The sequence below is a fragment of the Chroicocephalus ridibundus genome, chromosome 8 (genome assembly GCF_963924245.1).
Source record: "Chroicocephalus ridibundus chromosome 8, bChrRid1.1, whole genome shotgun sequence".
Taxonomy (NCBI): domain Eukaryota; kingdom Metazoa; phylum Chordata; class Aves; order Charadriiformes; family Laridae; genus Chroicocephalus; species Chroicocephalus ridibundus.
In genome coordinates, this window is record NC_086291.1 from 20945151 (window position 1) to 20973143 (window position 27993).

General features: G+C 36.7%; 1 protein-coding gene across 3 annotated transcripts in view; it reads right to left on the reverse strand.

The window, feature by feature from the left end:
• DPYD (dihydropyrimidine dehydrogenase) overlaps positions 1-27993 on the reverse strand; it is a 365350-nt gene that overhangs the window by 294537 nt on the left and 42820 nt on the right. For all 3 annotated transcript variants that reach the window (XM_063344207.1, XM_063344208.1, XM_063344206.1), the window contains one exon: positions 21659-21741. In XM_063344207.1, the coding sequence (XP_063200277.1) occupies positions 21659-21741 (83 nt within the window). The remainder of the gene's footprint in view (positions 1-21658; positions 21742-27993) is intronic.

Below are 27993 nucleotides of genomic sequence, written 5' to 3' on the forward strand. Positions count from 1 at the left end.
TGTTCCACAGCAACCACCATCAGACAACCTACATTTGAGCCCTGAGCTTTAGAAGTACTAAATTCAAGCGCTTATTTAAAAACCAGGAAAAGCAGGGATTTGAACTCGTATATTTAATATGCCAAACAAAGCTATAGCTTTCAGCATCAGATAGTTACTAGATCCTTCTGTACATCTGGCTTGGTTAACCTGGAGGGACTGAACTGATGCAGAATTGGAAGAGCCCCTGTTTAGAAACCTAGTGGAGAGTTCAGCGTTGAGAAGCTCTTTAACTGTAGAGCAGTGTAAGTACTCTGGCAGCCTTTAGGTGCTCTCAGGCTTTAGGGAATTACAGGGGCAACTCTTAAGTGACTTTAATAATCATGCCCAGTGTCTCATAACTACCAGGTATTTTGTCTGACCTGGCAATCTAAAAGATCTATTGACCACTTGTCAATAGTTTTCTCAATATAAAAACTGATTCAATAATCAGTTCATTTCTTTGAAAAATATTATAGACTTTTTGATGAATTTGAAAAATACATATATTCTGTTGAACAGATGTACAGTATTTCAAAATCACATTTCCAGAGAAAAAAAGGTCCTAATGTATACTTCAAAGGATGAAAGCTAGATGCTGCATTCAGTAGACTTATCTATTTCTACTTAGCATGATATGAAGCACTTCTAGACACTGTTTCGATGCTATATATGGTACATTACTCATTCTGAGAAATAGTTAGCATAGTATTTTACAAATGGAAGAAAATAGCTACTTGCACATACATTTGTGATTCAAAGCCTTCATTTAAGCAATGACACCCATCCATCACAAGTATGTCATGGTGCATGCTTTTTTTATAACAGTTCATTACATACAATGAGAGAATCTAAATATCTAACATGTTTATAGCACATCAGGCAGTCCTTCTAGCACATCAGCCTGATGCTGATGTTGGACGAGCTCCTGATAGCACATCAACCATATCATCATTCATTAATATATCTCTTCAGCTTTCAGAAAGAGACAGATGATCTTTCCTTGGAGGCCAATGCAGCTTGACTGTACTGATGGGTGCCCAATTTGACCTCCAAATCTTAGGTGAGCATGCCTCAGTAAAAAAGGAATAAGAACTGATTAAATATCTTGTTTCCGTGACAGCACTATAGAAGGTATTTAAGGAATTAAACTATTGTATGTTTATATTAACAGATAACAGTAAAGCTGGTACAAAATACTGTTTCATAGACTTGCATTTTTTAATAAGTTCTTACGATTGGTAGGAATTTGTTTTTCCTCTCAGCTGTTCTCCTAGAGTTAGACACACTTGAGAGCTAAAGGCAGACCATTTCTATAATGCTATGAAATTTGACATAACCCCACTACCATCACTACTACTACAACCTCTCAAAAATCCAGTATGGCCATGATCTAAAACTAGTAACAGAATGCAAGAAAACCATGCAGGCTTTACATACATCCATGTAAATGTCTTTTAGTCTTGAGGCACAGATAAAACATGCTTAGTCTGATCTGAATTACTGCAGTGTTCTTGTTAAAAACCACCATCTGTCAGAGATTATCCTATTTTACACAGAGGGAACATGCATTAATTATTAATCCTACTCCTCACAGAAATGTACTCACACAAGATCAGGACTATCCATGGTGTGACAGGAGTATTAGTGTTCTTAGTAGGTAGGCTCCGGATGAAACTTGGGATTGATCCCTTGAGTACTTCCAGCAAACGAGCTGCTTCAGGGCAGGTCACTAGCCACATGGCAGGGCACCATCACACAAGAAGCAACAGCTGAATTCCCAAGACCTGAATCTATTTCCATTAGCCAACATAAATACTACATACAGTACAGACATAACACTTGCAGACTTAAACACTGTGGCCCTATGCTATGCGTACACCGAAGCATGTATTCAAGCTTAAGCATATGAAATTGGCTTAATTCACAATTAAATGCAAGATTAAGAGCTTTCTCAATGTTGGCCAAAGTGCTTGGCACTTTGCTGAGTCTTCCACACATGCTGAGGGAGGGAATTCATAGCTGTAAATAGAACACTGATGTGGCAGATCTAATTCATCCACAATGAGAACCTGATGATAGGCAAAATAAAAAGATAAAGAAAGCTCTTCATAGATCTTAGTGAGAGACAATGGAAAGGGATCATTCTTCCCCAAGGAATTCCCTAATCACATATCATTTTCTAGGGAAGCTGGTAGAGATCACATTTCTGCTCTGAGACAGTGTTACCTATTTGGTATTCTTTGAGTGTACGTTGCCATATATTGTCTTCAGTTAAAACTTCATTACCACTAAGTTTGTTTCCTTGGACAGGGGCAAAGTGACCAGTCAAAAAATTTTACAAACAGACTTCTTGCAGGTTTTAGTATTCCAATGAGAAAAACTTGAAGACTACTGAACAAAGTAATTAAAAAAAAAAAAAAAAAAGAGAGAGAGAGAAGACATTTATGCCATATAGAAGTAGCTGATACGACACAGGAACTCACAGTCCCAGGCTGTATTTAGTGCAATAGATGCCAGAACCTCTACCTTACTATGAAGAACAAAACTAAAAGTATATTCTTGATTCCCAAAAAAAGAAATAAGACATGTCAGAATGTGGAGAACTCTTCTGGATAAACAGAAAATATACTTATGTCCATAAACCTCAAACGTTGATGTAGTTTCTATTTTTAAGGTAATCTCTTATTTTACAATGTCTGCACTCTTCCAGGCAAGGAAAAGGTTAAAAATCTTTCTTTCCAAAACCAGAAAATGCTCCACTGAAAAACTGCCTAAGCTGCCAAGCATGGAGGGATAGTACTCCAGTTGGAACACATTACAGAGACAACATAGGAGAGCTGATCCAGCTTTTTATTTACTGTAGAGGCAGAAATGACATGAACATCTTTCTGTGTAGACCTAGAAAAATATGTTGGCCCTGAAGCCAAGGATCAGAATATTACCAACCCTGCCAGAATGAAATAGGTTATTTGTTTTTTTAATTTAGTGAGATTTGGCACCAATTTATATATTTTTCCCTGGAGAGGAGGAACTATTTATATTCTTCAGAGCACAGATCATAATTGTTAATTTTCAGTGGCCCTGCATAAAGAAATAATAGGTTTATTATTTTGAAAAAAGAGGACCAGAGTTTTCAGTCTGGTAAGGAGAGACAATTTTGTGTAAAGCCATTTTAAGTCTCTTCTGGCAGGTGGAACTTCCAAGAGAAGGGTTTTTTTCAAGTAAGTACACGTCCACGTCTCTTGGGGTCTGCAACTGTGACAAACAGGAAGGGGGACACAAGTCCCACGCTAAAAAGTCACCTTCCATCAAGTGAAGCATCACTAAGGACTTCTCCCATTCTCACGTCATTCATTTTTTCCCCGGATAAAGTCACACCACAAAGTACCAAGGGGTGTCAATTGTGAGAACATAAAAATAACAAGTGTTTTGTCCTCTGATGTCCTGTCCATTGACACTCTTAAAAAAAGGGATTTTACTCACCCTCACACTACCATTCAAGTACTATGCACACCCATCTGTACTTAGAGCACATAATATAGCTCGGGTTATATTTCCAGATCAGATTAGGTTGCCTTTATCTGACAGGAGTCACAAGAACCTGTCGAAGGACCTTCCCAGGGCTCTGCTTACAGACCTCAGTTCGGAGGTTTAAATTGACCATGCGGCAGGAGAGTAACTCAGCTATTATGTAGGTTTTGACCCTTTGTAAACCACCAGCTCCTAATCTGCTTCCCTGGCAGCCAGATCTGGACCTCAGCTTTCAGGTTGCTTCTGCTGAGCACTCTGACCACTCATCAGCCAGCCAGAGACTGAAGGAGAAAATGTCAGATGAGGCTGGAAAGTCACAACCTTTCCAACAGCTACTCCATAAGCAAAGGAAGAAAGATTACATGACAAGGACTTGGCCCAGACCCTCTTACCTAGTGAAGTCCTGGTAGGCCACACAAGGAACAACAAAAATGACACTGAAGACAGACAAAAAAAAAAAAAAAAAAAAAGGCGCAGAGAAAGCAAAAGGGAACAAAATCAGCTGCTTAACGTCAAAAAAAGCCCACACTTCTATTCTGTCTCCCCATCAGGATATCTGAAACTGGTCATTGAGAGTGACTGGAAAAAAAAAATCCCTGAAACTAACAAACTGAGATCATTCCCCTACATGAAAATGTAGGAAGAGATCCACCCTTCCTTGCTGTTTTAAAACAACATATGTCTCACATGCAGCACAGAATCATCATTATTTGTCCAGTAAACCTAAGAAACCATAAATAAATGACACCAAAAACAATACAATGATTAATGCTACCTATTTTGCAAGCAAATAATTCTTAATTACCTCTCTATAGTGTGCCAGGCATTTTTACACATGCAGTTTTGGAGATATGTTGTATTTACGTATTAATGAAAGAGTCCACTATATAGCTCAAGTTTAGATTCCTTAAAAAAAAAATAACCCAACAACTTTATTGTATCTACTTATATTAAAAAACCTGTCACTATGTAACACTTAGCCTGAGTATAACAGCTTGTTTGGATCATCAGGTATATGAAAAGACAACATTTGATTTTTATGATTAACTCGAGCTTCTTACTCATTACTGGCAACAGTAGAGTTCCCCACAGTCCCACAACTACCAATCCTGACCTCCCCACTCCTTCCAAAACCAGGACAACGAGCACCTATGGCAGCTCTAAACCTTTATGACTGACTCCTGACAACAGCGTGTAAGGATTGCAGCAAATTTTCCAGAAACTTTTAATAAGACCAAGCTGTTTCTTTCAAATGAAACTTATACGGGTTAACTGCACCTCAGCAATAATGCGGCATTAAATATTGACTTAGCTCTTCAATATCTAGAACTGATAAAAGTGGAGGGTGACAGGAAGAAAATTTTCGAACAATCAGATTTTTTAGAGTATTCCCACAAAGTTTTGCTAACATCCATATTAATTAGATACCTCCTCATACTGCAATAAATATACCTGTCAGCAAACCTCTAAAAAGAGGAACAATCATATGATAAACAGGAGTCATTCCATGAAGCCAGTCCATTAATTATCGCATACTCTTCCACCATTATTCATCACACGGATAATAAATGAGCCAGAACATAAGGTTTATCTATCTTTTGATTACTTGCTCTAGATCATCGGTTGCAGAGGTTTTATGGTACTGGCGTATTCCATCAATGCAAAACCTGAGCAGGTCGCTTTGACACCACCCCCCCCAAAAAAAAAATTCAAGACAATAAAGAATTAGTACATTGCCTTTCTAGAGGTGAACTTAGAATTATCAAACTACTGGAAAATACCCCAACTATTGCTTTAAATGCTTCTCCTTCAGGTACAGCAATTCAGAAAAACAGATCAGTTGGAGCTTCATGGAAGTGACTTTTTCTTATCAATTTATGTATTTCCAATTAAAAGCAGAGTCCTTTGATGCAGGACAGCACACTGCTTTGTAATTTCATGATTACATAGCTGCTTTTCATTAGTTTTTAAGAAATGGCATCAGAAAATTGTGCTTTTGAAAAACATGGATAATATATATTGGAACACTGACACCCAGCATGGCTCTTTTCTTTACATTCCATCATCACTTGGATGTTATTCCTATTCTTTCAATAGCTTTGCTACAATTCTCTTTGTAACCTCAAAAAACCTACAATATTCATGTAGCCCATTCATGCAGGGAAAAAAAGGTGCAATTGTTGTACTTTCACACAAATTTACAGTATATCTCTGCAGCTCACATCTTGGGGATGCAGTACACAAGTATTTTAGAAACGTACATGGACACAGACAGCTCCTTCAGAACGTTGTTCATATTTATTCCTTCACAAGTCAATTCTCACAAAAACAGGCTCATCAAGCTGTCCTGTATTTCTCTTGATGCAATATACCAAGAACTAGGGAAACAGATTCCGTTTGCAAGCTATCTTGCAATTTAAAAAAATACTTCTAATTTAATTAAAAAACATTTTTTGCAAAAGAATATCCAAAAAGTCATTATAACTAAAATAAGAAAATGCTTTCTTCGATTTAATTTTTTATATATTATAAAATATAAATAAAGAATCTACATTTAAAAAAATAAATCAGAGGGTATCATTCCATTAGGATTATTTTTCAATTAAGCTTCTGTAGGAACTTTTGAAAATCCCAGCCTAAGGATGGGGGGGAGGGGGTTGGGGAAGAGACAAAAAAACCCAAAAAACCAAACCCACAAAGTTCACCTTTCTAAAAATATGTAACCTAACCTGCAGGGTCCAAAAGCACACTTATTTCTGGTTCTAACAAAGTGATACAAGGAGCAACTGTGCCAACTTCACCACGTTATGTGACCTTCTTGCCTTCTGCCATCATTAAGCCTCAGCAGATGCTTTGTTTTTACCGGAGTCCATTTTTCAGAGTCAAAGAGACATTCCATCTTATATACTGGGAACGCTATCTTAACCTAGCTCCAGAAGTTTTTTCCTACCTATCAATATAAGAATATATAATGTGGTCAAACATCTCTTTACCTGTCCCTCGTGCACAACAGCCTCCATAAAATGGCAGCAAAGAAACCTGAAAATGTCCCTTAATAAAAGTAACTAAACCAAAGATCCTTTCTTGAAGGAAGAGTCCCACTTTCATGCTGGAAATAATGGCAAAATAACAGTTTGATTATTTTTTTGTTAAATTAGCACACGTTTGCAGATCCAATTCCAGATGATAATGGACAGACTGCAGGGGATTTTGGTTTTCAGTCTCTTAAGTGCTATTTTTCTTGTTTTCTCTTTTTTTTTTTTGTGAAGATAGAACCATATTTAGATTTCAATTCAAAGCACAGCTCTAGTTTATAGTACATAAAGATGCCTCTGAAGCACAAAGTACTGAATCAGAGAAAGGAAAGCACATCCCATCCTACAGTGGTGACATGAGTTATTTGCATAGTTGCCACAAAAGTAATAATTACACTGTAACTCAATAGGAACAATGGTAATTTCACAGTAGCTCATGTTGTTGTTATCACCCTATATCCTGATAACTGTGAAATTAATTTGTGGCACCACTGTATGTGTCAGCTTTAAGCTGTTCCCTAGGTAACATTACGCTACCATAGAGAAGGAATGCTTGGCAGTAAAATGGGTAGCATCAGATTGATTATACAAAAAGAATCTTCCCTCTACATACAAATAACTTGGCAATCAGAGAAGATGATGAGAAAAAAATCCTTCCCACTGTTCTGGGGTTTTTGTTGTTGTTTTAAAGAAAGAGAGAAGAAATTAATAGAGTTAATGGTATTAACTGACCATTATCCATACACTGGAAGAATGCAAAGATAACACAAAATGAGCAAACTACCAGATTACATTTAGCGCCACTGATCCATTGTTCTAACCGCAGCCAAGACGCAGCATAAAAACGCTGAAAATTTCTTTTTCCTCCTTCTAGTCTTTTCCCACATTAGCCATTAAATGGCAATTTTAAACATAAAAGCAAATATGCAGCACTAAGACTTATTTAGGAGGGCAACAATCATGTAGGTTATGCTTTCACAAATAATTCTCACTTCATCTGAGAGGTACAGTCCTTTCAACTCCTGAACACTCAACGTTATTTTGCAATACTACTACTGCCAAATAGGAGTTCCATACTACACATAAAAGATGACACCCTGCCACACAATGCACTGAAATGCTTACAAACTTACTGGTGAAAATTCAGTGCCACAGTAACTGTATATCTGGAAAACATTAAATCATGGAATTTAAGGAAGGAACTTACTACTGATTGGTAACAATAAACAAAACACTGAGTTTAAACTTACCAGTCATTCTGCTTGGTACACAAGTAGGTATGAGGCTTTGGATTAAAGGCTATTTGTATTTATAGAATTTGAATATTTCTTTCACTTTTAATACATACCATTAGAAACACATGCTGTAATGCCTTATTCTTTCACTGTAAGTTTGTGTGTAAGGAAACAGGTGAAAAAACCTCACAGCACATTACATATACAGACTCAGTGGTTCAGGTGGAGTTTTGTTGCTGAAAAAGCAGCAGCATCTCAGTGTCAGTGCTAGTCATCAAAGCGAACAAAGGTGTTGAGCAGATACTCTGATCCAGGATATCCAGGGACAAGCATGTTTTGTCGCTCTGTAGTTTTGATCTTTATCTCTGACTGATCCTCCTTTTCTGATTGCTACCGCCAAGATACTGTCCCCAAAACCCCTGACAGGTGATGTTCAAATGTGGTGGTTTTTTTCCAATCCAACATAGAGTTTTCAGAGCTCTGAAAGCAGCTGTAGGAATCTAAAGACAGTTTGGACAGTCCCAAATGTGTATTCTTCATTAAATATTGGAACATACTATGCCAAATTATGTCTCTGCTGAGAGGAAAACTTTGACCGCCCTATACTCAATTATTCATCAGAAAGGCACCCTGATCATTGCCAGTATCAACCCAGGAATTCAACCTATATTCTTTGCCAAATCGGCACGTACCCTCACCCACTCAACACTCACTCTTCTTCCACTCCCTACTGTGCAACCCAATTCTGATGCGCAAGGACCCTTAAATGCAGACAACATACACAACACACATTTGCAGTCAGCAAGCTCACTGTATTAACTGCATGGGGAATTTGCTGGTGTTCTTGATGCTGGTAGGAATTACTAAGGGACATCAGTACTGATTGATCCCCTTTTTCAGTCCCATTAATAACTGTCTGCAGTTATCTTTGCTTTGCTAGGCCAGCGCAGAGCCGTGATGCTCAGCTAAGTCAGTGGTCATTTTTTTTCCAGACACCTGACACTACTTCTGCCTGCAGGAGCATGGGCCAAGCCTGATGGCTGGCTTTTTAACCCCTGTGCATCTCCTCTGCTCTTTGTTTTCTTTTATACACTCGTCAGGTGTCAGTGCTGAAACAACTCCAATCCGTTGGAACAAACACGCCTCCTGGAACGACAAATGCTGCCACTGACGAACAACCTTCCATTTGCTGGATCAATGCTGCCAAAGGCATTCAGAAATGCTTCAAGAAAGGTGTATGTATGCATGTAACTAAAGATCTTTGGAAAGCTTCAGACGCTAGCAGCAATTACTGTTTTAATGTAAACCCAAACTTACTGCCACAGAGAAAATGTCTGTGACCAAGAGGTGGCAGATACTCTTTTTAGAAGGCTGACTGAAAAATGAGTAGTGGGGATAAAAAAAATGCACAAGATGGGGAATTTTACCATTAAATCAAACCAGGTGCAACACAGCGGTATTTTTACCTATGATAGCATTCAATAACCTGCTGAAACTAACTGATGTCCTCTGAGCTATCCGTGATTCACAAAAAGAAATCCCAACACTTTTTTTAGCATGCACTGGTAACCTCTGTAACCGAGACTGCTAACGAGGCTGAAGGTGAACTCCTTAATTGTGAACTATTTGGTAATACTCCATAAGTGGTGGCTGTTCCTTATCACATTTGAAACACGCTGAGATATACCATGGAGCAGTTTATAGAGCCACTCCCATGCTATTTTAAGTGTACATGTTTTGCTGAGGACTGTTCAAAACTGTAAAGAATATTAATGTATCTTTAAGACAGTTGTGAAGGGTTGACTGCCGCAGTACAAGGGTGATTTCTACTGACTTGGGGAATAACTTTAAAGCGATGCAAAAATTAGTTGAAAATGAGACCAACTGCAAAAATTCTGAGATTTCTCAGAATAAGAGAAGGTCTCAACAGCAAAGTCACTACTAAGAAAGATGCCTTGTTATCTCTGGTTTCTCCCAGCTGCCAAATTGCTGATACATTACTAGCTCTCTGGGTTTCAAAAAAGAAGTGAGACGGTCTGCTGATATTACACATACATTTTGATTTTAGATCTTATTTTAGATATATTTTTCCTCCAAAAATAGGACTTTTTTGGAGAAAAAATTTACATCATTTGACCAAATTGATGGAGTAATTATTTCTGATTTCATAAGATTCACCAGGGTCTTGGAAAAAGGGCGTACATGATCTCTAACCATATAGAAATTATATTTGATTACTAAAACTACGATGCCATCAATGTAGCATCTACAGAGAAGCTTGTTCAAATATATCTAGAATACCATAATGTCTCAAAATTAAGACATAAAACCTTTGCAATGAAATGACATCAAATACACTTCATAAGACAATTGTCGCATACATTCAGCGAGAGTTATTAGCCAGCATGCGAAATCTTAGAATAACTTGCATTGCACTTCCAGCCAACTGTAAGCTTGACACATTACCTTGGAAGAATGCCACATTTCCCGCTGTGCTAAACTTACTGAAACAAATAGGAAAGCAGCATTGCTGTGTTACATCCCTGCTTTACTATTGTGTAATTGGACTACACTACAGGAACAACACTTTGTATTACAAACATCGAGTTCCCATTATCAACTTGTGGCTTCACACTCTCAGCACAAGAGCAATGAATTTTTGTCTTATATCAAGAATTAAATGAGTATGATGGAAGGGAAAATATTAAAAGAAGTTGCATTTCAAAGCTCTGTTTGCAGTTGTAGTTTTAAGACAAAATACATTTTATATGTTATGACATTGTTACACTAGCAGGAGATAGAATGTTTAGCAATGCCAACAGCGAAAGATTACTCAGGCCTTTCCAATTTAGGGGTAAAGTCTTCACTCACCCAGCGTACTCAAGTAGAATAAAAAAATAAAAATTGATCACAGAAGCAGGGAGTACAGGGAAATAGTTTTACACTTACTGAAATACATCTAATTCAATCAGGAAAGAGAGCTATACAGTCCCTGCTGGTTAAACATCTTCCTGTATTAGAAAAAGAAAATCAGGGATTTCATCTACAACTGGGCGAACAGTGGTCCTCTCCCCTCTCCTGGGGTATTAACCAGCCTTACCCCATGGTTTTGACCACAGAAGAATTTATCCCTAGAATGGCTACATGTCTAGTGGCAGAGGATGCCCTAGCATGACTATATCCATATGAGCAAACAGTGCTGCCCAGCAGCAGGGGCTCTCTACAGCAAACCAGTTGGCATTAAGACCCAGCATAACCCCTCCTAAAATGCAGGCAGTGTTTATTTCAGCCTGGTTCTAACCTGGTCCTGTAGGCTTGAGCAACCAACATGGACATCCATGTCCCTGTAGCTTCTGCATCCCGGCTGTCTGTGCTGGCTATTGCAGTGACAGCACAGAAGTGCTGCCCTGCGCCAAGCAGGACTCGCAGCAGCAGCAGCAGCGCATCCCCCTGCCTGGGCCCGCGCCGCCCCGCTGGCTTTGCACAAATGTCGACTGAGTCAGTGAGGATGAGACAGAGGCACCCTACAGGTAGGCCACGACTAAACGTATGATTCTACATAGGAGCCGTTTGAGCTTGTCTATATCTACACAAAGAAAAGAAGTCCCCTGTTTTGGCTTCTGCAGCCACATGGCTACCAGTGCTCAGGCTTAGCCATGCAGCCACAGCTCTCCTTAGTGGAAAGCACTCAGCGGAGCCAGATTCTCTCTTAAATATATAACAGTTCCTATTTAAGTATTTTTAAACATCCCTGCATAGTTCTGTAATTATAGGGAGAACAATTCCCACCCCAATTAATTATTTTATCTTATCTGAGAAGAAATCACAAGAGAATACATTTGAGGACAGAAGCGGGTTAACAACACCAGCAGTCGCCATGCAAGTAAATTTGCAATGGGAAGAGGGAGGTGTGGACACTGAGAGGCACAGACCAACATCTAACAGCCAGCCATGAGCCCAGCAAGATGCTGCAGGTCCTTGGGAACAGCAACTGTTTTCCACATGCTCAAGTGCATTTCCTGTTGGCTAGAAAAAGCACAGATAAGCGGGGAGAACCGCTCAGGAAGCCACTACGTGCTCCAATGGGAAGACATGCCAGGTAGGAGAAAAAAGAAAACATGTGTAAAATTATTTTATAAATATATCTTTTCTGTAATAAAAATACTCCTCAAAGTATAAGTGTTTTCTTGCCCTTTTGGTAATACTGTCAGATACCGACCAAAACCATATTTTATTTTTTTATATACACATTACCAAATACAAAGCAAAGGCTTGGTTAATACGAATTGATACTGACAAATGTGGAAAAAATTTCAGTATGTAAAATAGCAGTATTAAAAGTATTAGTGGTCATGAACAGTACCATTAAACAGTACTATTGAATAGCAGTAATAAGTTTTATAGTACTTATAGCAATAGTAATTACTTTATTGAATAAATAAAAATATTAAATATAGCAATAGTAATCACTACTTTTAAAGTATAGTAATAGTAGAAATACTCAATACTATTAATAAATAGTAGTAAAAAAGTATACTATTTAAAAATATTTTACAAAAACTTACCAGTTTTAAAAGATTATTGTATTGTAATGGTGTCAGACTGTAAATCAATGTCTTTTGCAAGTATTCTGACGAAATTCACATTATAATTCTTTCCATTAAATTCTGAACCACATGCAGATCCACTATTAGAACTCACTTGAATGGGTCCAAATACTATGGTGATATTTAGAACTGTTTAGGGTTTATTTTACAGAAGAAAATGTCTTTTTATTTTTTCTTTCTGCAAAAAAAGACAAGCTTGAAGTTCGGTATTGGACCAAGACAGAAGTAAGTGCTCCATATTGGTTGAACAAGCTAAATACATACAAATTGAAACTTACTGCAAATGCCTGCTTGACAAAGAATCTTGTCACTGCCAATATTCTCTGCACGTTACAAAGCACATCCTAGACAAGCAGTCCTGGGCATTCAAGACGGCAGGAGATGCTGCTCAAGAATATTGAGTTTGTTCCTTGATTCTCCATGACACCTCTTATGCTCGTCTCACTCTGTAAGCAGCCTCCTTTGTATTCCTTGTTGCCTGAAATCTTAACACTCCTCGCTCCTAGGGTCTTAAAATTTAGTAGCTTTGCCTTAGGCGCTAGCAGTGAAAGTCTCTGGGTGGCATTCTGAAAGACCTAAAGTGGTCTACAGCTTAACTGGCTGCCCACCAACTTTTCAACAGCAAGTTCCAATGAAAGAGATTCTCCTGTAATTAAGAGATTCTCTTGTAAAATTTCCTTAGAAATGAAGATGGAAAATTGTTTTTGCAAAATTTTGTAGCCAAATAGCTAAGTGTGTGGTACTGATGATACTTTATTTTCTTAACAACTAATCTATTGAAAAAAACCAATAGACATTAGAGTCTTATTTTCAATAATCACATTGATTCCATTGGAACATTAAACTTAAATAATATTTTCTTTTCTTGCTCTCCCAAATAGCCTCAAGTAAATAAACAGGATTTAAATTCAGAAGTCTGCAGGGGAAGGGCAGATTAATTTTGATGGAAGTTAAGGCACAGCTGGACCCACAGTTTTTTCTCTGAACTACCCCAATATACAAAACACTTCTAGGAAAATGGATGTTCACTCTTACGTCCAGAACCGCAACAGTCAGTATAATATAAAGTTAGGACTCTTGAGAAGTAGCAAAAAAAAGTAATCGTAGCTACTAATATTCATTATAACCAAAGGGTTCTAAACACACCTTAATCAGAAAAGATAATGATCCCTGGAGGTATTTAAAAGGCAGGTTGACATAGTGCTTAGAGATATAGTTTAGTGATGGTTTTTTTTAGAGTTAGGTTGATGGTTGGACTAGGCGATCTGAAAGGTCCCTTCCAACCCAGGCGATTCTATGATCTGGCTGCAATGAACATACAATGCAAAGACAGACACTAGCTAATAAAGCAGTTTTGAATGAAGACTATGTTTTGTCCTCAGTCTCCTAGGTTTGCTTTGTATCCTGAACTCCAAGGAGAATGTACTTAGAGATGCCCATGGCAATACAAAGCCCATTGACTTCAAAGGACACCACAAAGGAGGGAATAAAGATTACACTTTTTGAGGCTTTCGAGAACTACAGTAAACGTGTGAAAAGAAACAAGTGCCGATATATTTAAAATACCATTTGTTAAGACAGACTGGTTTCTGACCGTACACAAAACAGAAGCTACTGTAGGAAATGGGGTTTCTTAAATACATGTAGAACGTGGTACTATCAATAGCCTGGCTACAGTGGAGATTAAATTTATGACTTACAAATAAAACAGCATGAGCTTTAACAGCCTGAACTAAAACATTTAACTCCTTTGCCAAAGCTATAAGACACCCAGCTTCTGTGTATGTCCCAGACTTTTGTTATGGTCTAACTAAACCACCCAAAGCCCTGAAAAAAAAAAAAAAATCTACAGAAAGCTATGTCTCATGGCAACATCACCAGTAAATTTCCTTCACTCATCTCCAAAGTTTAAAAAAAAAAAAATTTATTTAACAAACCAAAACCTTTTTTAAAGTGTATAGGCTGATGAAACTAAAGTAGTCATAAGCCTGGTAGTCATATTGTATATATTGTCTCTAGAAATCCATTTTTGCTGATTGTTAATGGTAGCAAAGAACAAATTTCAGAAATATTTTAAAATCTTGCATTTTAAAAAGTAACAAATGGGAACCCAATAGAGTGAACTCAAGATTCTGCAGTGCAATTTTCTACTCTAACAGTTTGCAGACAAGTGGCTATTAGTCACTGAAAGGTACAACGCTGCACCCGCTGCATGCCATCTTTGGAGTCTTTGTGGTAAGCCATCTGCCACAGTGGTTTTCAAAATCTCTTTCACCACCAACATCAGACAACATCTCCTGCAGTTTGCTAAAAAGCAAAATTTTGACTGTTACCCAATTCTTTTCTTTAAATCACAAAACTAAATGGTTCAAAAGCAGAAACAGGCTCCCCTTCCTTGAAGTGACAGAAAAGTGGGTTTTGTTTTCTCATCTCCTCTCTGAAATATTGTTTGGGGAACAGTACACATGAATACAGCACCCACACGTTTACCATGCACGGAACAGACCTGAAGCATCATTCAGTCACTGTAATGAATACAAGAAAGTGTATGAAAAACATACAAGATTTTACCAAAACCTTTATGTAAGACCCTGCCTAAAGCACACTTCCGTATATCAACAAAAGTAGTAATTGTAATGCAGTTTCCAAAACCATTAATATTATTTGTTATTTTGCTATTTTACTAAAAATGTTTTTGTTCTAGATCCATGTACTGTTTATATGCACTACAAGGCATAAGTCAGTCCTCTGATGTAAAATAACTGTGAACCTACATTGCCAATTGGAATCACAAAAAAATTCAATATCCTTTTACATCTGCCAGTCATGAACATCATTGATGCACAACTTTAGGTCAGCTAAAGTTGCATTTGTTAGTTTATGCTAGCTAGGTGACTAAAGGAACACTCAAAGGAAAATAACTTATCTTGATCCCCTCCCCTGTAATAGCTAAAGAAAGAAGCCCATCCTCTGTCTACATCAATAGATCAAAAAAAATTATAATTCATAAATTAAAAATGAAAAATTATATATGGTATTTTCAACAGTGTATGTGCAACTATCAGCTGAAATAAACTTGGAAATGTAATTCAGTATCAAAATTTCTGATCAAGGTATTATGAAGTTGATAGTAAACAGAACAGCCCATCTCACAATGAAACTCAAAACAAGATACTTTATAGTTTTCTTTATATATACTTTAAAAATATATAAAGCAATGCAATTACATTCTAAAGCACAGGAAAATAAACATTATCACTAGTTCCACAAGATCTTCAGTGTGAGTTATACCTGTGACTTTAAACAATGGACTTGTCACATATCAGAACCTTCTTTTTTTAATTGCAAAACGCAATATGAAGTTGATTCTCCACGTAAATGATACAGGAAGACAATGTAAGTGCTAATAACTCTCACAAAAATAATTACATTAATGTCACAGGTTCCTATACATGCTTGGTGTTATAGCTCTGCACAGTGTCTGCCTGTAGATAGAAATTATTCCATCGTGGCAAGACCTAAGCAATGCATCCCAGGCACAGTGCTAGGCCCCCAGAGGCTGGCTAGTGGGTGACTCAGGGGTTTATTAGCCAAGAAAGAACAAGGCAAAACTGCACGAACAGAGAACCTTGTTAATGCCACTAAACAGCTTCCAGCACCTAAGCAGCTTGTTCAGTTGTAGCTATGCTTATACAGGGCTGTCTCGCACTGTGAAGATACACGACCAATGTTTGGTCAACACAAGTGATGCTGACAATACGCTTGATCTGTAATGTACCCTAAGGAGGATAGCGAAGTTCTGATTTCAAAACAAGACTCAAAACAAAATTAAATTCATACGGAAGTACTACTAAAAGTTCTCAAGTGCTTCTAATATTCTGCATGTATTCCTATGTGACACCAAATGTAACAAGCACCACTAGCATTCTGCAGCATCTGCGTATTTCCATATGCTATTAATAGTACAGTAAATTTATAAAATTGTCAAGATACATATCTAGAAACAAAATTATAAAGGGAGCATGGTCTATTCCCTAAATTCCACAGTTTTGTGGGTTGTTTTGTTTTCAGTTTGGGAACACCTCTGCAGTTAACTTTTTTTTTTTGAAGAAGTATCTCTAAGCCAAATAGTCTAAATGAAGGTCTAAATAAGTAAGCCTATATATCAAAGTGGTTTATCTAATCAGTATGTCCTCTGGGGCAAGGGGGTATTTGGTTGTTGTTGGTGAGATACAGCAGAGGAACATGTGCTGGTCACCCAAGAAGGCCTAGCGCTGTTGCACTTTGTAAGCAGCACAATATTTTTGTTAAATACATAAGCAATAACTTGTTTCTCCCCTAAAAACATGTCCCAAGCAGCATTCAAATGATTGCACTAGAGAGAAACATGAAGACAGAAGAAGGTGGAGAACAAATTTGAACTTACTCCCTCAGTCCCATGCAGGCACACTAATCACAAGGCTAGTGGCTACTTTGGATCGCCAGAATTCACTCCAAAGGCTTCCTCCTCCTCAGAACATGAAGGATTTCTTCAAATAGATGATCTTTGAGACCTGGATCAGGTCTCTAGTAATCCAGAAGCAACTATCCTTACTCCTCCTCATTCACCTTCCCTTTCAGTTTACCTGAGATTGGTCCCATCTCTCAGAACAGCTTAAAACAATACAGGAAAGCAGGCATACTTTTAACGTGAAATTTTTCATAGTTCTCATTTTCCTTATATTTCATGCCTGTATTTCTGTAACTCTACAGCTCTATGATGTGGCTTATTTAAACTGGGAAAACCAAGTTGCCTGACTCAGAACCAGAATATCAACCTGTATTTGACACGTCTCAGGCCAGAGCCCTAACCAGCTGGTTACTATATGTTTTGTAGTTCGTGCTGCAGACTTGCTTTGTTCACATTTTTAAATCCCTAACTTTTACTCTGCAAACTAATGAACACTCCTGAAGTCATGGAACTTCTTACAGTGCGCTCTTCTTGGGTTTTGCCCAGCCACAGAGATTATTTGTCAAATACATATGAGAGTCTAGACCATAGTAAAAGAAGCTTGATTGTTACTAACCCCAGCTTATACAGCCGTTAAGACAACAGTGAACATCATCATTAATAGAAACTGTTTTTATCAAACTGGAATTTACAGTTGAAGCCTCACTCCCATGTTCACATTATCCAAAACCGTATACAAATACGTGAGTGCAAAAGAAAATTCCAAATGAACTTTGGTGCCTTTTTATACTGATCCAAACAGACAAGCAAACTCTCTCTCTCCTTCCCCACTTTGAAGTACGAAGAAATATGTTTAAATCTTCCTTTATTAACAAGAAGTCTATACAGAAATAGTCTGCTTTAATTTTCACTTGCAAAGCTTTCGCGCATACTAACTCAATCAATCTTCACAAGATAGACCGTACACATATGCACCTACAAGTAGGACCCATTCCTGTGTTTAACATCTCACCGGTCTTACTAACTGATTGCTCACTGCCACAAGCCACCACCATGGCTTACCAACTCAGCTGACAAGTAAACATTTGCAACATCACATTCAGAGGTTAAACATTATGGCTTCATTTGTCTGACACCAGGGTTCACAAATCCACACTAGACATAGGCCTAAAGCCTAGTATAGTGTTCAGTCTGGAATGGCTGATACTCCAAAGGGTACTGCTGCTGTTCAGAGGGACCTCAACAGGCTGGAGAAATGGGCCTACAGAAACCTCATGAAGTTTAATTCCCCTCCTGCCAGCTGATGTCTGTTGCTTTCTAAAATTTGTCCTTCACCTTGTTAAATCCGTTAACTCCCTAAACCTCATCTTTTTCTAAATTGATAATAATTGGGTTTGGATTTTTTCCACACATCTACTAAAAGGTGCTTTATAGTTTGGGGGGATTTGCATTGTGGGTTTTTTATTTTTAAGACTCCTCAAAGCTACTTTACCCTACTTTCCCAGAGGAATTGTTACTGCAGCAGTCCACATTCTGGTTTTGCCACCTATGAAAAGACTCCTAGGGTCAGCATAGGCTTAGCTATGCCACTTCCTCCTCCTCAAATACTCATCTCCTCGTAGAAGCCAAACCAGTCTAAAATCTCCTTTAAATTTCTATGTGAAGCTTTACTGAGAATCAGGATCCAAATTTTTTTACAGTGATTATATATTATGAACAAATTGAGCCCTGTTTAACAAAAGCTTAATGCTTTTGCTTATGCAACCTGACATTATAGGTATATATCTATGCTATTTTTCTGCCAACTTACTACATAAAATACCCAATTAAATTATCATATGCACATTCAAGGTATGTAAAGGAATAGTCTGCCCATTTATAAACCCTAATTCAAAAAACTAATGTATTCTTATTGTTTACTTAAGCTTTGCAGTTATATTAAAATATAATAATAAATAAACCATTTGGAGCACATTAAGAAAATAAGCAAAACATTAACTGAATTGAATGCTTTATGATTTTATGTGCAATCAGAAGTAAACGAAATTCTTACAATACTACTCTTTATATACTGAGTAATGGCAAACTACTATCAGCTCATTATCTCATTCAAGCTCTAAAATAATATGTAAAGTAGAACTAGAGAAAGCTCATATGCTTTATGATCATTTCAAAACCCTTCAGAAAGTTGGTTTTTTTTGCATACATCTATATACATAAATAAGAAAGATGATTTTCATGTAATCCTTAATTTGAATACCATTCAGTTTCTGAAGAGCTGGAAAAAGAACAAGACCCTTTTTGGATATTAGTGTTTGTTTATGCAGAGCACAGTGATATTCATAGACTAGAAATGTACTGAAATCCATATTAAATTGACCATTTTTCTCAAAGAGAAAGTTAAAATGGAAGGTCTCATTCCAAACAGGAGCACTGGGGGAAAATGTTCATTGTATCTCTCATCTGGCAGACCAGTAGTACCACTCTGGGAAATCAGAGAGGATTTGGGCAGACTGCCCACTCGACTTAAGGCTCATCTGAGATCCACATATATCCGCTTAGCTATCCAACTAGGATTTTTTTGTTGTTGTTGTTTTCATGCCCACATGATTTTAGCGCCTTTGTGCAACGTGTAACCCTCTCCACGTGCTCCCTTTACCAAAAGGAGGCAGGTAGCTCACAATACCGAGGCCAGCAAATCTGTGTCCTCCCACACCCCTGGTCCAATGTCCACTATAGTTATGGGAAAGCAAAGGGAACTTTAATCTGCCAAAATGTACCATTTGAATGACATATGCTACAGATAATCTTGGGATCCAAATAGAAAAATGCAGCCACCGAGGATATGGGGTGACTACGTAGCCGTTGAAAGAACTGTACAGCCTAAAATAACAAGTGTCTTTTACACGCATTTAGAAAAATATGTACACCTATATGCAAACACCTCTCTAAATTAGCATTTTGCACTTTTTCTGTGTTACTGAAGTACATTACAAAAACATACTACAGTCTTAATTAAGTACGCTAGGTATTTTCTTTACCTCCATAAAAACAACTAAGAAAAAAAATCAACCATATAATATTGACTGCAATTAAGAGAGTTCCAACACTGCACAATATCTGTCACACCACAATCGGTGACTATTTCTCAGAATGGCTTGTACACTAGCAGAAATAGCCAGGATACAAATTTATGAGATAGTAAAGTGCTTTTTATTGTATGCACAGCATAGAATCATGAGAATCTTCTACACAGTCCTTGTAACAGAAACATGACCTTTGAAATGCCAAAGCTCCCTTTGCTAGGTAATGTTTATCACCAAAGAGCTGTCAGCTCCCAAGTTTTTAAAAGATTAACTCTGCTGAGTCATGTATCGCAAAACACCACAAACCTACGCATGGAACGCTGTTACAGGAGAGCAGCAACTTGAAATCCAATTTGTTGAAAATACTAAACGTAGCTTCATATGCCAAAAGTTCCCCAAATCTTTATTTTAAATCACTTTCCATTTACTGGCACTACAGGAAAGATTTACATACACAGATGTCCAACCACACAGGGAGAAAATACTAAACGTATGAAGCAAAACAAGCAAAAAGCAAGAAATCACAATTAGAAAGGTGAGTGCCGTTATTTTTACAGTTATTTGCAGCACTAGTAATTGAAAAGTTCAGAAAGGAAAGAATATAACTTGGAGGTAATAAGAAAGGCTTCAAAAGAGGCAGGTTGCATTTCAAGTCAGAAGACCTTTACAAACGCTTATTCATAGCAGTGTACGTGAGACAAAAGCTGCATGAACATCAAGTCAGACTCATGCAAATAAAGTCATTCACACACATCCATAAATTTAAAGGGATTGTGAACACAATCAAAGCAAATGGGTGTAATTAGTTTTTCAAGAAGATTCTCAATATTTTTGTTCTTGTTTTTACTTTTTACTGCGGTAGTGAAAGCCTAAGATGTTACTCCGATATCACTACGTTTGCATCATTACATTTTACCACCAAACTTGCAAAACCTTTAAAAGTACAGGTTACTATTATTTTCTGATCCACGGGTAATACTATAATTAACATCTTCCTGATGATTCAGTGAGTTACTGTAGAAAAATCTGTCTTTGATTCCACCACCTTTCAGCATAGTAACCATTCCCTTTGCCATGTACTACAGCTGCCAAGTTTCTTCAGAGTCCTGTACCCAGATACTCGACAGTGCAAGTAAGGGTGACAGAAGATACACGTACTGACTCATTTTGACCTCCCCTAATAAGTATTAAGTGCAATGGTATGAGGAAAATATACATGTCTACAATATATGAAGGACCAGATAGATTTTAATGTTCCACTAGCAAAACTAAAATCATGTAAATCTGGTGATAAAATCAGAGTACATAGGAACTACATACATAAAAATCAAATCCAATTTAAAAGCAAACACAGGTTTGTTCAAACACATTGTACAATTGCTTTAACACTTACAGAATTTAGATGAACAATATTTTCATTCACTCACAGTTTAGTATAAATATAAAGCAAGGCACCCCTTAAGCATTTTAAATAACAAATTAAACATTTACGTTTTTTACTGTGCAGTCAGGCTTAACATTTATGCAGCTTCAAAACCAAAGTACAGCCTCAAGGGAAGCCTCTCCACTGACAAATTAATACCTTAGAGAATAGAGCTGAATGGTGGCAATGAACTCATTTGTTCCCCCAATAATGAAGAATGACTCTTTCTTTACCACATCTGTGACTGTTGCTATGGTGACCCAGACTTACCTCATTGCTTCTCGAAGTGCTCCTCGCTCACTAAGAGTCGTGTGCTTGATGTCGTCAAAATTATTTTCCAGTTTCTCACAGTTCTGCAACAAACGGACGAATCCATGTAAGGCTCTTAAACAGTATATTGTACATGTATTAACATTATTCAACATCCTGCAAACAAAACTGATTTATATTATGTAACCTCAAATTATGCATTCTGTTTTAATTACAGAGGAGTCATTAAAAAGACATTGAGAACTCAGAAACAAAGTAAACATGAATCTTATTATATGGTTGTCATGGAAATCAACTTATAAATGTTCCATAATGAAATGTATAGAATTTTTACTTTTTTCTTCTTTGAAAAAAAAAAAATTATTATTTTCCCTTACCAGTATGCGAGGCTACAAAGCTACTGTATACACACAGACAAGAACAGAAACCTAAATATGCATTTTAGAATTATAACAAAAGTTATAAATTCTGTCCCAATGAAACAGGCAGTGTTTGTAGAACAAACCAATCATTTTTAAGTAATATTTAATTTTTCAAACATAACAGAAACTGAAAAGATGTTTGTTTATAGACACCTCAATCACTTAATGTTTTTTCCAGTATTTCTAAACATAATATGAAGCCGAAAATTTTGTGACAATAAATGAAATAAAACTGCTATATTCTGTTAATTTTTATTAATGTGCAACTGGTTCCATTACTCCAGAGTGCTGATCCTTTTCTTCTGCTCCCATAAAGGCAGTAAAATTGATTCAGAAGATGCTGAGGAGAAGAGAAATTTGTTTCTGTGCAAAGCAAGTGTGAAATACCAGCAATCAAGAATTCTCTGATCATCTGCATCATCCATAAGATTTTTATATCCTCTTGAGGCTCCGTCAATACAGAAGGCTTTTAGGTTTCCCCTGTTCTCTGCAGCACCTTTCTCCAATACCAAAACTTACCTCTGGGAGGCATAATTTTCCCATATGGGTGTGTAAAAGAAACACAAGTTGCAAGCGTAACAGTTAATATTGCTAACACCCTTGAAGGCACGATTGTCAGGCTCTTTATGCAGTAGCTTTAAAGAAAAATATGTGCACTATTATTTGGTCATATTGCTTTCACAGTTTTTAATACGTGAATTAATTTTCAAGTCCACATCTTAAAGATAGTTATAATAAAGACAATAAAAGTTACCTATTGTTATTTCTTTTGTGCATTGATTCTTTATTTTTATAATTACATTCAATTTGAGTCTGTAAAAGCATTACTGGAAAGGAAATTAGATCTTTGTAAATGACCTAAAAAGATATTTTAGCTTGTCCAATTAACATTTAAACTATCATTATTTTTAAATAAGATATAGACTTTTTAATACAAAGTTTTAATGCTTTAACAATACACTTCAGAGCCGTAGAAATGAACAAAGCTACATTTGGAACTTTTGCAACATTTTCCCTCCCTTACAAAAAATGATGCATGTCTCAAGTATGAGTAGTAACCTTATCCCATAGCTAATCTGATATTTTTTCTTTGTTTATATTACAATCAGCTGTCCTTTGTATGGCAAAATCCTACTCAAAAACTCAAAGGGATTAAGCGAGAAAGACAGGGAAGCTCTACGACGAAGTATTCCATTATTTCGATCAGCGTACATTGACCTTCAGCTCCAAGCACATACATGCAGGTCAGTCATTTAAAATACACAAAAGAAATCCAAATTGACAATACTAATTAACAAAGAATTCCCGATTCATCAGTACTAAACTGAAACTATCTGTGCAAGCAAAATCAAACCTCCCATCCTCCAGGAAAACAGACCAAAGGAAACACCATTTGGAATATTGCTCCAAGTGCAAAAAGAGGAAAGCCCATGTTTTAACAATCCTGTGCCACCAGCATCTCGGGACAGGCTCAGAAAATCTGAGCATCACGCAGTTCATTTCTCTTGACCTTGTGGTATGAAGCATGTAGAAATGGCAGAGGATTCAAAGCACACAAGATTTTTATCAAACACAACTAAATCTTCTCTACATCATACAAGCTAAAATAATTGATGGTCTCCACATGGAAAATGCTGAAAAGAGTAGGTTCAGCTGGTATTTCTTCTTTGTCCGTATAGACCATACTGCATTAATCAGCTGAAGGACAACAAAGATGGCCCATATCTAAAGAAAATGATGTGATCATGTAGCCTTACACACAAAAATACTCCATCTCAACTATAAACCCAATGCAAAAATTAATAAATAACCCTAAACAACCAAACACTGAAAAAAAAATATAAACTCAAATAATAGATGTGGTACCAATTCATTTGGCAAGAAGATGAACTTACTTCTAACCATTTCTGACAATTGCTTCTGGATAATTTCTTTCTCAGCTACTTTCAGCCAAATAGCTCTCATCCAAGATACAGCAGTTAGAGAGAAAATAACTTCACCGTTAGGAACAAATAAACTAAAAACTGAGCCAGATGCAAACTCCTGAAGGAAGATGACCTCACAGTACTATGTCATCAGTTACTGCATACATACTGAACAGGAGAGTGAGCACATATTGATAATACTCACTGCTTTCCAGTTAGAGCTGCAATCACCCAAAACAGTATGTTGGATCTTCTCAGAGAAAAGAGAATAGGGTGTCTGAAATACCAAATACAGTATCTACAGGTGTATAGGTGTCACTTCTTCGTGGGTCCAAGTATCAGCTCACACACTATATTTGTGAGCATGAGAATACTCTGAAGAATATGTCTGGGAGATGATGAAACTACGGTAGACCATGACCAGGGCAAGTTTTGCGTTCTTAAGTATTAAATCAGCAGAAAAAATTAAGCTCATTCTATTATTCTATTAAACCATGCTACCAAACAGATTAATATCTATAAACATCTTGCACAGGGCAGTATGTTTCGGCCCATACTACTTCACAGATTTAAGTATAATGAGCAATTAAACTCCCAGGTGTTTCATTTTGAACAGCAGCTAAAGTAAAAAAAAATCAAAACACAAGCAATGAAAAAAATTGGTTTTGGTGGCTTACTGCCAAGTGATTTTCTGTGGGTATAGATAAAGTCTAGAAGTCTTACTCAATGATTCCATAGTTATATAGTACTCTATATGCTATTGCTGTTGGTAGATCTATAGTGCTATATGACACGAAACTAAATATCACCTTTAAAAGGTTCAGGAGGAAAAATAAGTACAGAGATGCGATTAGGGACATGGTCGTCTTAAGTCAAGCTACCATTGCATGTCAAAAAGCCACAAAAGTCTAAATACTGCTTCTTAAAGGATTCCAGCATAAATACTTTGAGGTTTTAAATTAACCAAAAAGGAAGAGAGTGGAGAAGAGATTTTCTATATAAATAAATGGCTTATTTATCATATGAGATCTTAACTAAAACTACATGACAACTAGTTAAAAAGGGAGATGTAGACTGGATATCCACAAATATCTATGGCATCACACACAGCATACTGGTGGAACATCTAATCAGAAATGAACGAGATGAATGATGAATGTATGAAGATAAGGAAGAAGAAAGATTAATAAACAAACTGAAAAGATTTTCCTTCCATAGCCACAAAAATATGACTTTTGTTTTTCCTACTGCAATTTATTCTTGTTAATAAAATAAACTGCAAGCTTTGGGAGCAAGGACTACATGCTCGTAATTCTGTATTTTCAGTGAGGGTAAGTGATAATATTAATAACATCATGATATAAACTTTATAATAATATTCTAACAGTCTGGGGAAAGTCAGCAGCTACCAAGTCCAAAATGGTCTTACTCTTTGACACTGGCTGAAGTAAAAAGCTACCTCACGTAACTGGAGAATATAAATAAAGAATCACTCTAGTTCTAAACAAAAACCTAGGATTCTGGCAAAAGTGAAGCTGTACTTGTTAAAACACATCTCTAAACATTCATCAGCTTAGCTTGCCCTCTTTGCTTGACTTTGTCATTTGAAAAGCAATTTTTAATTTGGCCTCTTGGGTCAAATGCAAAACTTTGCTGAAGTAGCTCAGAATCCAAGAGCAGTCTATTGCCCGGTGTCACCACCAGGCGTCTATTGCCTGCTCTGCCGTGACAGGCCTAAGAGACAGAATTTTGAGAAGACCATAACTCAAACTTGCCCATTCTGCGATACAGTACTGATAAAAGAAGTGACCCCACTTCCATTGAAATCAACCTTAAATCTTTCATCCAGTCAAACGGGAGTGGGATCACACTACGCCACATCCTGCTACTTTAACTCTATCCCAAAATACTTCACATAAGACATTCAAAAGTGTCATAAGACATTATTACAGATAATGTCTTACACACATTTTGAGATAGTTGAGAAATAAAGTCTTTTGATCTGACAACAGCGTTAAGACCTATTCTAAGGCAACCTGCATCACGGAAGTTGAGTAGCTCTCTTATCCTAGTCAATACACTGCCAAATCAAAAGCCTTACTTAAAATACTGTCTCTCTTCCATGAAAGAAGTTTTTAGGTAAGCAGGATTGCTGAATTGTTGGAATTCATTGCTTCCACATTGTTTTAAAAAAATTTTATTAGAAAGCTTAAGTTTTTTCCAAACATTTGTGAAAGTAAATCTCACATTTTTGCTGTCAAATGTTCTCTGTGTATTAAAGATAAGGAACGTACAGCATTTGAAAGATGGAACAGCTCTCACCTGTTCGGTTTTTATTTACTATTGCTGCTAATGCTAAAATAAATCCATTTTTCTCGTGATTCCTCCTTTATAAACCATGAAAAATGCTCCTACACAGTATGTTGTGTCTTAATTTTCTAATGTTTATGCAGTCAAATTTTAAAGTGTGCATACTAAATATATTTGTACCTAGATTTCTGAGTGCTTAAAATGAGACAACTTGGTCCAAGTTCTGAAGGATGTAATAGGTCCCTCTGATATTTCAATTAGCTGCTTTTAAGGAGGTAGGCTCCAATGACAGATTGCCATAACTGTTGGGGACCTATAGAATCTACTGTCCTACAGGCCTACGCCCTGTACAAATTCAGCAAGAAAATTCTAAAATTTTGGTCCAAAAATTCCTTAAGAAGTCAAGTCCCACACATGCCCCAAGGCTTACCATATTAGCTAGCTCTTTTGAAAATGTTGTCCATACTGTAGAAGTGATCTCCTTTAACAAAGTTGTAATAAAAAAGCTAACTTCTTCGGGGGACTGTATAAAAAGTGTAGGATGCTTATTTCTATATTGATCTTATTGATACAAAAAATGTTAACAGCAATAATCACTTGTTATTCTGGAAGTGTGAATTATTTCATCAGCAGAAAACTTTAGAAATAACGAACTTGTGTTTTATAAACCTAAAGCAACATTATAATAGTAATCTAAATTGTAATATATTGCTGCAAGGATAATTATTAAGGGAAAACACAGCTGACATTTTCTGATTTATGCACACAATCAGAGATGGAGTCCAAGGACTGTGACATAATTATCTTCATGCTAACAATTTTTGTAAATCTCTTGACAGAATTTTAGCTAATTTTAAAATGCCTTCTGAAGATTAGTACTTAAAACTGTTGGGGAAAATAGCACAATTTATTAGCAAGGGTATAATTGTAAACCTTCCAAATACTCATTGTGAATATCATTTAGACAGTAACTCCTGCTTTAGCAGCTGGTATATAAGACTCCAGTTTATGGAATCTTGAAACAACAGAGAGAGTAGAATCTAATTAAACAGGATTACATGCCAAAGAAAAATTATTAAAAACAGACTAATAGACAATTGTTATGAATTTGGAATAGCACATCTACTACTTCTGATGCGAACTTATATAACACTGTGCTTTATTCCAATGAAACCTAAATATTCTCAGCAGGCTTCTCTCTTGATTCGGAACAGACTGTCTTTCTACACTGAAACAACACAAAAAGCTAAATGGTTCTATTGATCTTCTCACACAGACTTAAGCACCCATCTGCTATAGGGTAAAACGACTTGCATATATTGCATTTATTCTAATGTTGGTGCTACAATTCATTAAAAATATTCAGTAGCCAATAGCTGTACTCCATGCAGGAAGCCCCCTTAAACTATCTTCATATTGAGCAACTAAACAAAATCAATGCCATTTGCCAAAGGGTTTTTAAAAACTAAACAAGTAAAAGGATTGTTTCATCCTAACTGTAAGATATTACAATCTACACAATATCTACCTACTGAATTCCTCCTTCCTATTTGCTGTAAGTCATTCTCAAGGGGTTCTTATTCCTAACGGGGGAAAGCAGCTTAAAACGGATACTTGACCAGCTGTTCACAAAGGAAAAATAGGTATTTTTTTTAATATGTACATATTCCTAATATCT